At 53.7% G+C, this 12,079-nt stretch overlaps 1 protein-coding gene across 1 annotated transcript; it reads right to left on the bottom strand.

Moving 5' to 3' along the window:
• Positions 1-6,680: 6,680 nt before the first annotated feature.
• DPEP3 (dipeptidase 3) lies at positions 6,681-11,544 on the bottom strand. Its single transcript, XM_032157695.2, has 10 exons — positions 11,124-11,544; positions 10,679-10,805; positions 9,559-9,688; positions 9,329-9,470; positions 9,000-9,069; positions 8,715-8,891; positions 8,325-8,409; positions 7,718-7,793; positions 7,111-7,246; positions 6,681-7,019 (listed from the first exon to the last, which is right to left on the bottom strand). Exons 1-10 carry the CDS (start codon positions 11,498-11,500, stop codon positions 6,783-6,785), a joined length of 1,557 nt encoding a protein of 518 aa, XP_032013586.1. The 5' UTR covers positions 11,501-11,544; the 3' UTR covers positions 6,681-6,782.
• Positions 11,545-12,079: the final 535 nt, after the last annotated feature.

A 12,079-nucleotide genomic window follows, 5' to 3' on the forward strand; every position in this document is an offset into this window, starting at 1 on the left:
GGACCGGCCCAGGACTGCAGAAGCCACTTGCCCAGGGCCTCCCGCCAACCCTGGATACCTCCTTCCCATTTCCAGCGTCTGCATCCCGTTTCTCCGCGACCCTGGGAACCGGACCCCCGCGAAGGTCCCATCCCAGCCCTGGGCCCTCTAGCCGCAGCCTCTCCTGTTGGAGGCAGCTGGGGATTCTCGGTCCCTCCCTAGGAGCTGCTGCGTCCTCGGCAGGAAGAACACCCACACCCACCCTCCTTCGCCCCGCTTGCCTCCCTTGCCTTTTTGGGACAGTGCACTGGGTGCTTTAGCCAAGTCCCTTCATTTTAACTTTGTCTATCTCGCCTCCTGGGTATTCCTCTATCCAAGCCGTTTACTTATTTGCTTTTAACGTTTCTTTCACTTTCTTCTCCACTGCTTCAGATTACTTATCTAGCTGGCTTTACTATTTTTTTCTCTATCAGAAAACCCCAGAGCCCATCTTACTTGTCTATCTCCACTCTTCTCCCTCGCGTGGCTCGGGTGGCGTCCTCTGACTACGCCTACTGCCAGCCTCCAGCCCTTGGGTTGGGGGGTACGGAATCAGAGCCGCTGGGCCCCGCAAGACGACCCCCGAGCTTACCACTCTCTGACCCCCCCCCCCGGGGCCCCCCGGGCGGGCCCGCCGACCTTCCCCCCCCCCCGCCCGTCACGCCACCTTCGGCCGCCCACAGTAGCGGCCTTCCTACTGGACTCCCTGCCCTCGCCCCTGCTCACGTAGAGCCGCCTCTTCTGAAGGAAAATCCTACTAGCTCCCGGCCCATAAGGTCCCGCCCAATGCGGCCAGACCCCGACCTCTGCAGGCGCATCCCTCGCCACCCACCTCGCAGCCTCAGCCCTTCAAATCTCTCTCACCTGAGACCTATAGTTTCTGGGCATCACCCACTGTTCACTCTGGGGGACATCTACCTAGCCTCTGTCCCTACCCTCACTTATTAAACTCCTGATCCAGGCCGGGCGCGGTGGCTCACGCCGGTAATCCCAACACTTTGGGAGGCTGAGGTGGGAGGATCACCTGAGTTCAGGAGTTTGAGACCAGCCTGGACAAATGGTGAAACCCCGTCCCTACTAAAAGTACAAAAAAATTAGCTGGGCGTGGTGGCAGGTGCCTGTAATCCCAGCTAGTTGGGAGGCTGAGGCAGGAGAATCACTTGAACCCGGAGGCAGAGGTTTCAGTGAACCAAGATGGCGCCATTGCACTCCAGCAGGAGCGAAACACTGTCTCAAACAAACAAACAAACAAACAAACAAAAACCCTCCAAGGCCGGCCTGGTGGCTCACGCCTGTAATCCCAGCACTTTGGGAGGCCAAGACGGGTGGATTGCCTGAGGCTGGGAGTTCGAGACCAGCCTGGCCAGCATGGTGAAACCCCTTCTCTAATAAAAATACAAAAATTAACCGGGTGTGGTGGCAGGTGCCTGTAATCCCAGCTACTCAGGAGGCTGAGGCAGGAGAATCACTTGAACGACGGAGGCAGAGGTTGCAGTGAGCCTAGATAGTGCCATTGCACTCCAGCCTGGGCAACAGAGAAAGACTCCATCTCAAAAACAAACAAACAAAAAACCTCCTGATCCAGGAGGTCTTGGTGGGGAGCACCACCTCCCCCCAGATTTCTCAGACACATGCCCTGCTTCCCCACCCCACCCCTCACCTGGGCTGGGCTGCCCTGAGCCTTTCCCTTCATAGTTCCCATTGCAGGCAGAAATGGGTTGGTGGAAATCACTGATTAAGATTCTATCTATACTCTGGACTTTGCAACGGCAGGACCCTGTCAGTCTTGTCACTCTGGTATCCTCAAAACCTGGCTGGCCCCGACACATTTTTTTTTAAGATCTTAGAGGTGTTTCTTTCTTTTAATTTAGAGAGAGGGTCTTGCTCTGTCACTTCACGCTGGAGTGCAGTGGTGCAATCACTGCAGCCTCAAACTCCTCAAATGATCCTCTCCCCTCAGCTTCTCAAGTAGCTAAGATGCCACCATGCCCAGCTAATTTTATTTATTCATTTCTCATAGAGACAGGGTCTCACTATGCTGCACAGGCTGGTCTCAAACTCCCAGGCTCAGCGATCCTCCCACCTTGGCCTCTGCTAAAGTGCTAGGATTACAGTTGTGAGCCACTGCTCCCGGTCCCAACACATTTTTCAAATAAAGAATGAACAGGTGCCCTCTTAATCTACCTCTTTGCTCTGCAAAGTTTCTGTATAGCTCCCACCCTGGCACTGGGCGTGGTGGCAGGCACCTGTAGTCCCAGCTACTCGGGAGGCTGAGGCAGGAGAATGGCCTGTACCCAGGAGGTAGAGCTTGCGGCGAGTGGAGATGGCGCCACTGCACTCCAGCCTGGGCGACAGAGAGAGACTCTGTCTCAAAAAAAAAAAAAAAAAAAAAAAAAAAAAAACATAAATCAAGAAAATTGTTAGAATATCTAGATCGAAAATTCAAAATTCAGCCGGGCGTGGTGGCTCCCACCTGTAATCCTAGCACTTTGGGAGGCCGAGGAAGGCAGATCACCTGAGGTAAGGAATTTGAGACCAGCCTGGTCAACATGGTGAAACCCCATCTCTACTAAAAATACAAAAATTAGATGGGTGTGGTGGCAAGCACCTGTAATTCCAGCTACTTGGGAGGCCGAGGTGGGAGAATCGCTTAAACCCAGAAGGCAAAGGTTGCAGTGAGCTGAGATGGCACCACTGCACTCCAGCCTGGGCAACAGTGCAAGTTGCCTAGGCAACTGCACTCCAGCCTGGGTGACAGAACAAGACTCCATCTCAAAATAATAATAATAAAAATAAATAAATAAATAAAAATAAAACAATTAGCCTGGCATGGTGGCATTTGCCTGTAGTCCCAGCTATCTGGGAGGCTGAGGCACCTTGAACCCAGGCTTCTTGAACCCAAGAGACGGAGGCTGCAGTGAGCCAAGATCGGGCCACTGCATTCCAGCCTGGGAGACAGAGCTGGAATGAAAAAGAAAAATTAGCTGTCTGAAAAAGAAAAATTAGCCAGGTGCGGTGGCACATGTCTGTAATCCCAGCTACTTGGGAGGCTGAGGCACAAGAATTGCTTAAACCTGGGAGGCGGAGGTTGCAGTGAGCTGAGATCATGCCACTGTACTCCAGCCTGGGCAACAAGAGCAAAACTCTGTCTCAAAAAACAGAAAAAAGCATATGATGGTTAACTGCTTAATGGGTGTAGGGTGGGTGCCTGGGGCTACAGGCAAACACTACCATGCCTGGGTCTTACATTTCTGCTTGTTCTTTTTCTTTTTTTTTTTTTAAAGACAGGGTCTCTGCCGGGCGGAGTGGCTCATGCCTGTAATCCCAGCACTTTGGGAGGCCAAGGGGGTGGATCACCTGAGGTCAGGAGTTTGAGACCAGCCTGGCCAACATGGTAAAACTCCATCTCTACTAAAAATACAAAAATTAGCTGGGTGTGGTGGTGCGCGCCTGTAATCCCAGCTACTTGGGAGACTGAGGCAGGAGAATCACTTGAACCCGGGAGGCAGAGGTTGCAGTGAGCTGAGATCCGGCCATTGCACTCCAGCCTGGGCAACAACAGCAAGACTCCATCTCAAAAAAAAAAAAAATGCATAAGGGGGTTAACTGCTTCATGGGTATAGGGTGGGTGTAGGGTTTCCTGTTAAGATGAAAATGTTTTGGAACTAGATAGAAGTGGTGGCTGCACAACATTGTGAATGTACTAAAGCCACTGAGTTGCTTACTTTAAAAAGGTTAATTTTAGCTGGGCGCAGTGGCTCACACCTGTAATCCCAGCACTTTGGGAGGCCGAGGCGGGTGGATCACGAGGTCAGGAGATTGAGACCATACTGACTAACACAGTGAAACCCCGTGTCTACTAAAAATACAAAAAATTAGCCGGGCTTGGTGGCAGGCGCCTGTAGTCCCAGCTACTCAGGAGGCTGAGGCAGGAGAATGGTGTGAACCCGGGAGGCGGAGTTTGCAGCGAGCCGAGATCGCGCCACTGCACTCCAGCCTGGGTGACAGAGCCAGACTCCGTCTCAAAAAAAAAAAAAATTAAATAAATAAATAAATAAAATGGTTAATTTTATGGCATATGAATTACACTTCAATAAAAACAAATTGCTGAAATAATGAGGATAAACTGATACTGCTAAGTACAGTATCAGATATGAAAGATTTCTTTTTTATTTTTTTTTTGAGACGGAGTCTCGCTCTGTCACCCAGGCTGGAGTGCAGTGGTGCGATCTCGGCTCACTGCAAGCTCCGCCTCCCGGGTCCACGCCATTCTCCTGCCTCAGCCTCTCCGAGTAGCTGGGACTACAGGCGCCCGCCACCACGCCTGGCTAATTTTTTGTATTTTTAGTAGAGACGAGGTTTCACCGTGGTCTCGATCTCCTGACCTCGTGATCCACCCGCCTCAGCCTCCCAAAGTGCTGGGATTACAAGCGTGAGCCACCGCGCCCGGACGATATGAAAGATTTCTTTGCTTTTTTTTTTTTGAGACAGAGTCTCACTTTTTTGCCCAGGCTGGAGTGTAGCAGCGTGATCTCAGCTCACTACAACTTCTGCTTCCCAGGCTCAAGTGATCCTCCCACTCAGCCTCCCAAGTAGCTGGGACCAAAGGCACGGGCCACCACACTTGGCTAATTAAATTTTTTTTTCTTTTTTTCAGAGATGAGGTCTCACTAAATTGCTCAGGTTTGTCTCGAAATGCTGGGTTCAAGCAATCTTCCTGCCTCAGCCTCCCAAAGTGCTGGGATTTCAGGCATGAGCCACTCTGCACCCAATTCAAAACTATTTATTTTATTTTATTTATTTTTGAGACGGAGTCTCACTCTGTTGCCCAGGCTTGAATGCAGTGGCACGATCTCGGCTCACTGCAAGCTCCGCCTCCCAGGTTCAGGAAATTCTCCTGCCTCAGCCTCCTGAATAGCTGGGACTACAGGCGCTCGCCACCACGCTGGGCTAATTTTTTGTGTTTTTAGTAGAGACATGGTTTCACCATGTTAGTCAGGATGGTCTCAATCTCCTGACCTCGTGATCCACCCGCCTCGGCCTCCCAAAGTGCTGGGATTACAAGTGTGAGCCACTGCACCTGGCCATTTATTTTATATTTTATGAGACACAGTTTCACTCTGTTGCCCAGGCTGGAGTGCAGTGGTGTGATCTCGGTTCACTGAAACCTCCTCCTCCTAGGTTCAAGCAATTCTTTCGTCTCAACCTCCTGAGCTGGCCAGGCTGGTCTCAAACTCCTGACCTGAAGTGATCCACCTGCCTTGGCCTCCCAAAGTGCTGGGATTACAGGCATGAGCCACTGTGCCCAGCCTCAAAACTTATTTTAAAGTTGCCATAATTAAGACAGTGTGGTATTGATATGATAAACAAATAGTCCAAATAAATGGAACAGACCCAGACATATATAGACCCTTGTTTATAACACAGGTGGCAGTGGAGTCATTCTTTCTCCCAATTCCAAGTTCCCATGGAAGGAACTTAGATCTGGCTGTGGCTCAACTGGAGAGGAAAGCAGCCAAAGACAGAGGCCACTCGAGTGAGCCATACAGACCCCATGAGTTTCCTTTTATTTATTTATTTATTTATTTATTTATTTATTTATTTATTTATTTTGGATGGAGTCTCGCTGTCTCCCAGGCTGGAGTGCAGTGGCGCAATCTCGGCTCACTGCAAGCTCCGCTTCCTGAGTTCACGCCATTCTCCCGCCTCAGCCTCCCAAGTAGCTGGGACTACAGGCGCCCGCCACCACGCCCGGCTAATTTTTTTTTTGTATATTTAGTATAGATGGGGTTTCACCGTGTTAGCCAGGATGGTCTCGATCTCCTGACCTCGTGATCTGCCCACCTCGGCCTCCCAAAGTGCTGGGATTACAGGCGTGAGCCACCGAGCCCGGCCTCCTTTTATTTCTTTTCAATTTTTTTTTTTAAGATTTGGTGATTCTGCACCCCCCCATTTAAAAATTAGTTTTTAAAAAAAATCAGAGGACCTAATCTGAGAAATCTTTTACAAAGGTACTCTCCAGATAATTCCAAACAAGTTATTCTTTTCTGGGGGGACGGAGGAGAACGAAGTCTCGCTCTTTCGCCCAGGCTGGAGTGCAGTGGCGTGAGCTGTGCTCACTGCAACCTCTACCTCCTGAGTTCAAGCGATTCTCCTGCCTCAGCCTCCCGAGTAGCTGGGACTACAGGCACGTGTCACCATGCCTGGCTAATTTTTTGTATTTTTAGTAGAGACAGGGTTTCACCATGTTAGCCAGAATGGCCTCGATCTCCTGATCTCGTGATCTGCCTGCCTTGCCCTCCCAAAGTTCTGGGATTACAGGCGTAAGCCACTGTACCCAGCTGAGTTATTATTTACTCTATAAATAGTATCAGCTTCTAAAAAAAAAAAATTTAACCTTTCGGAGAGAAACTGGGAAGCACCCCACTGTCACACTCCACGAAGGGACTGAAGCTGAACGTTTTTGTGTACTTCTGTGGGCTCAAGCTTTTAGCTTAAGAATTTCATAAGATGCCTCTGGCCTTCCTGAGATAGCCAAAGCTGGAGGTGAGTGGGAACCACCCACCTTGAGCAGCTGTGGCTAGACCACAAGACTCCTCACTGACCAAGAACCCACCTGCCCCCATTCCCGCTAGGTAGAAGGAAAGACACGTGCACCTGGCTCCATGTGTAAAATGTTTATTCTCAGCATACGCTTGTGAATGAACTAGGAGGGGGGGCTTTGTGAGGCTTTGCCACAGTGACCTCTGCGGGGACTGATCGTGTCAGCAGAGCCACTGGGTGAAGGTTGGGAAGGTGGCAGCAGCCACAAGGCCTGGAACAAGGTATGGGGAGGCATTTGAGGACCTCCAGGGGACCCGATTGGTTGGCTGCTTGGTCACCTCCAGATGTGTAGCCTGGTGTCCATTCCGAGGCACGAGGTGGGAGTGGCAGGATGTGCTCAGTTGCCCATATGGAAACTCAGCCTCCACGGGGCTCTGCGCCCTGCTCTCCTCTCTCACCTGGGGGAGGAAGTCCGCAGTCAGAGGCTCCCACGGCAATTCCTTCCCCTTCTCAAACCACTGAACCATCCTGTCCACCAGCCCAGCTTACCTTTTCCACTTGTCTGAAGACCCGCAGCAGGTTTCCACGAAGGACACCTTGAAGCTCTTCCTCACTCCAGCTACGACTCAGCAACTCCTCTATCAGGACTGGGTATGTGGACACGTCCTCCAGCCCCTGAGGGAACCTGTGTGGCCACCCACCAGCCAGCTGTGGGACCTTAGCCCTGATCCTGGGTTAGGGCCCGCTGTCCACCAGCCCTAGTCACGCAGGGGAAACTGAAGGTCAAGTTCTTCAGGCTAGTGAATGCAACCTTGGAGGCTCCTGGAGGACTGGGCTTCTGTAACCTCCACCTGCTGAGCAGATGGTCAGCCCACAGCAGGTCTGCTAGGCTGGGAGTGGAGCATATCTTGGACAGATGAGCCCTGCCTGGGGAGGGGAGTATTTAGCAAGTATGACAACTTGGAGTGGGGCCACTGGGCCACTGAAGGGACAGGGAGAAATTAGGAAACAGGCCCTGAGAGTGGGGAGTGTCAGGTGGGCTAGGAGACCAGAGCCTGTGGCTGAGGCCTGGATGGGAGGACGTCAGGATGGGAATGAAGACTAAAGGACTCCCTGCTGCACCCCAGCCTAAGAGAAACCTCAGGGAAGCACTCACCGGCCAGTCCCGTCATAATTTCCACCAATCCCGATGAACTCAGATCCAATGACTGCCCTGATGTGGTCAAAGTGATCTAGGGTGGAGGTGAGGGTGGGCAGCACTAGGCTGGAGTTAGACCCTGGCACCAGCCCTGTCCCCAGCACTCCAGGCTGTGGCAGTTGGCTCTACAGAGCTAGCTCATGGCCAGTCATGAGTCCTGAAGTGGCTACAGGCTGGTCACTGGACCTAGAGTGGACCTTGGAGCCACGCTTTGGGCCTTTTCCTGCCCAGGAGCCACCCTACCTCTGGGTTCCTTGAGAGATGTGGCTGAGCCTGTCCTCAGCCCACGGCTGAGAGGTGCGGGCTGAGCCTGTCCTGCCCAGAGATGTGGGGAATGAGAGAAGTTCAAGGATTGGGAGCAAAACCAGGAGGCATCAAACACATCAGCACCGACTCTGTGGCTCCAGATCTGGGTGGCACTGAAGAGCTGTCTCTCTCTGCTGCCTCTGGGTCATTGGGAGGTCTGCCCATTGCCCAACAGGTGCACTAGACTGCTAGAGTCGTCCTGAGGGCCCTGGCAGCCACAGCCCAAGCCAGCACTGCACAAAGCTGAGGTGGGACTCACCTGCCACAGTGGACACGTTAGCAAGCAGGTTGCACTGCAGCACCCCCATGGACAGTGTCACCATCACGATGCCACCATTCTTCTTCTAGAGGGATAAAGGGACACTCGTCTCAGCCCTTCTGGCCTGAGAGCATGCCTCCTGTGCTGTGGGGGCCCTGGTAGGACTGTGCTCCGTCCTGGCTTCAGGGGTTGGAAGAGGCTTCACCTCTCTGGGTTTGTGGCTCCCTGGGTGGAAATGACTTGGCCTTGAGTTTCAGGGATGGAGGAGGATTAACCAGCCTTTGGTCCAAGGGTGTGTGAAACCCGGGCTGGTGGCTTCGTGCTCAGGGTCAAGAACCTTTGGATAACACATGCCTAGCCCTGGGTTTGAGAGCTGAGATGGCCACTCACCAGAAGCCGCAGGATGTCATCGGGAACATTCAACAAATTGTCACACACAGCTCTGGCAGCTGAGTGGGAGAAGATCACAGGAGCCTGAGACACTTCCAGGACCCTTCTCATCAAGGTGTCCGATGCATAGGACAAATCTATCATCATGCCCAGGCGGTTCAACTCCTCTACTACTTTCTGCAGAAACAATTAGGTTTTTTTGTGGGGGAGGGTGTTGGGGTGCAAAGGTGTACACACATATCCGTAGGGAGCAGGTGGGTTGGGGTACAAAACAGGAGTCCTCACCTCACCAAAGCTTGTCAATCCGCTGACGTTGGTGTACATGTGGTGTCTGAACTTGGTGGAACTCTCTGCCCTGCAGGACAGCCATGGAAGGGCAATTTAGCTGATCACACCTTGGGCCATCACAGCCTGGGGGCCCTGGCTCTATCCATCCATCCCGCTTCCAGAACAGGTGCAGAAGCAGCTGCTTTCTGGGATTGTGAGGGACCCACTGGGTGTCCAGCCTCCCTCTGCGGACCCCTTCATCCTCAACGGCTTGGTCACACCCATGCCAGGAATGGAGCAGTTTCCACACCATGCCATCTAGCATCCTGGCCAGGTGCTATGCTCACCATGGTGTATTGCAGGTGAAGGTGAGTGTCAGGTAGCGCACCCCCAGCATATAGAAACTGCGCAGCACAGAGAGGCTGCTGTCCAGTGAGTGACCACCCTCCACGCCAATGAGGCAGGCCAGCTTTTGAGAGCTGTTCAGACCTAGAAGGAGGTAGAGAGTCAAGTGGTTAGATCCCAGGAACAGGACCTCCAGAGTGACATCCTGACTACCTCTCATCTGCTGGCCCACCTTCAGCTGAGGTCACAAGCTCGAGTTCAGAGTAGGAGTCACACATGCGGCGAATGAGGTCAATCTGCTCCAGAGCGAGGCGCACAGCAGTCAGGTCCTGGGACTGGCATGAGACGGAGGCTGACCAGAACTGAGGGTAGGTCAAGGGGTGCAGAATGAGGCCAGGGTGGTCTTCAACCCCCTAGGCCTGCCACTCCTGCCTCAGACCCCATAACACCCATTTGGGTCAGTGGCCCCCCATGGTACCTTGATGACTTTTTTTAAAAATTATTTTTTATTTTTATTTTAAAATTTGAGACAGGGTCTTGCTCTGTCACCCAGGCTAGAGTGCAGTGGTGTGATCACGGCTCACTGCAGCCTTGACCCCCCAGGCTCAAACGATCCTCCTGCCCCAGCCTCCCAAAGTGTTGGCATTACAGATGTGAACCACCGGCCTGGTTCCTTGATGACTGTTTGCTGCCAGCAGTCAAATGATGGACTCACGACACATCATAAATTACTGTTATGGCCAGGCCAAGTGGCTCATGCCTGTAATCCCCACATTGTGGGAGGCCGAGGAGGGTGGATCACGTGAGGTCAGGAGTTCGAGACCAGCCTGGCCAGCATGGTAAAACCCTGTCTCTACTAAAACTACAAAAATTAGCAGGGCGTGGTGGTGAGTGCCTGTAATCCCAGCTACTCAGGAGGCTGAGGCAGGGAGAATTGCTTGAACCCGGGAGGCGGAGGTTGCAGTGAACCGAGATCGTGCCACTCTACTCCAGCCTGGGAGACAGAAGGAGACACTGTCTCAAAAATGCAAACGAACAAACAAGCAAAAACCTGCTGTTAGTCCATGTGCTATGTGAATGCCCCAAGGCCAATCCACTATGTCCTCTGTGGTTACAGCAGTCCCCACACTCACTAGGGATTTTCTGGTCATTTTCTGCGTGTTTCCACAGAACTTGGGCATACATGCAGCTAGCCTGTCTTGGCCTCCAAGGCCCCACTCTCCTTAGAAGCCACATGATGGCACACTGCATGCCCCATTGTATTTAGTCATCCAGAGGCTGGCCGACTCAGGTTTCTGTGACCCCAACATCCCCCAGCAGCCATGCTGTGGCACCCTGTGTCCCTGTGGTACCTGGGCACCCACGAGGCCGTCTCTAAGCCTGTCCAGGCTGGTCTGTCCGTGGCTGAAATTTCGCAGGTTAACATCCTGAAGCACATTCTTGTAACGCTGTCTCAGGACCTGGGGCAGGTCATTGTGGCTGGGGGCGTGAAGGTCAGATGGAAACATGGCCTCCAGATCAGTCAGGATATATCAGGTGCTTGGGTCTACCCTCCTTCACCCCACCAGGAACCTCCTCACACAGACCATATAGAGACCTCCTGAGATCGGGTTGGAGGGAGGGAGTTATGTTCCACCAGGAATGGAGTAATGCGGGGAAGGGTACCCATGGGTGATGGAGAGAGGGCATCCAGGGGTGGTGTGAGGGAGCCTCCTTGATAGCCCTGCATGCTCAGAACCTCCTCTCCTGCCCAAGGGTGTGCTCACCCCGCATTGCACAAACGCTGCACCTACATACCCGTCCACGAGCGAGAAATTCCGCATCAGGGCCTGCGCGCGACCCCGAAGGTCCAGGGTTTTGGGGGTGCCTGGCGTAGTGAGGCCTGGCGTAGTGAGGCCTGGCATAGAGAGGGCGCTGGGGACGCCCGGCGTGGTGAAGAGGCTGGGGGACCCCAGCGTGGAGAGGGCTCTGGGGGCGCCCGGCGTAGTCTCCGCGCGGGTTACAGGCTGCCGCAGCAGCAGCAGCAGTAGCAGGAGCAGCAGACGCCGCAGATGCCGCCGGCTGAGCGCGCGGGAACCCTCGCGGCCCGTGGGCTGCATGTTGCGCGGGGGTCGGCCGCGGGAGTCTGGGAGGAGTAGGCGACGGGCAGAGGCCGACAATGGGGTCCGGACCATGACGACCCAGCCTCGCGAAGAGGGGGTTGAAGTCACGCAACTCTGCGACCGACGCGCCACGCAAGGGGGCGCCACGGCTTTTCCGCCCCCAAGTAGGAGAGCGCCCCCATGGGCCGGAACCGCCGCTGCAGCGTCGAGGACTGCTCGCCCTTCCACCCCCAGCGCTGGCTCCGTAGACCCCCAGACGAATGGGGGAGGAGGCCAGGCAGGGAACTAGTAGGGGCCCAGGGATCTTCCTGATCTCACGTCCTACCCAGGCCCACGTGGGGGTTAGCTGCCAGCTTGTGCCCAGTTCTTAGGCAGGTCAAACATTCTAAGCTGCGACTCAGAAGAGTTAATTCGGTCTGTCTGGTTTGATGGACAGCTGCCTCAGCCTCTCCGAGTAGCTGGGACTACAGGCGCCCGCCACCACGCCCAGCTAATTTTTTTTTTTTTTTTTGAGACGGAGTCTTGCTCTGTCGCCCAGGCTGGAGTGCAGTGGCGCGATCTCGGCTCACTGCAACCTCCGCCTCCCGGGTTCACGCCATTCTCTTGCCTCAGCCTCTCCGAGTAGCTGCGACTACAGGCGCCCGCCACCAC

This window comes from Hylobates moloch, unplaced genomic scaffold (assembly GCF_009828535.3).
Source record: "Hylobates moloch isolate HMO894 unplaced genomic scaffold, HMol_V3 SCAFFOLD_6, whole genome shotgun sequence".
NCBI classification, from domain to species: domain Eukaryota; kingdom Metazoa; phylum Chordata; class Mammalia; order Primates; family Hylobatidae; genus Hylobates; species Hylobates moloch.

Coding starts and splice junctions, on each gene's coding strand:
- DPEP3 (XM_032157695.2), bottom strand. CDS start 11,500: ATGGTCCGGACCCCATTGTCGGCCTCTGCCCGTCGCCTACTCCTCCCA. Junction 7,794..8,324: donor TAACGTGTCCACTGTGGCAG/GTGAGTCCCACC, acceptor CCTCCACCCTAG/ATCACTTTGACCACATCAGG. Junction 7,020..7,110: donor TCTTCAGACAAGTGGAAAAG/GTAAGCTGGGCT, acceptor TTCCTCCCCCAG/GTGAGAGAGGAGAGCAGGGC.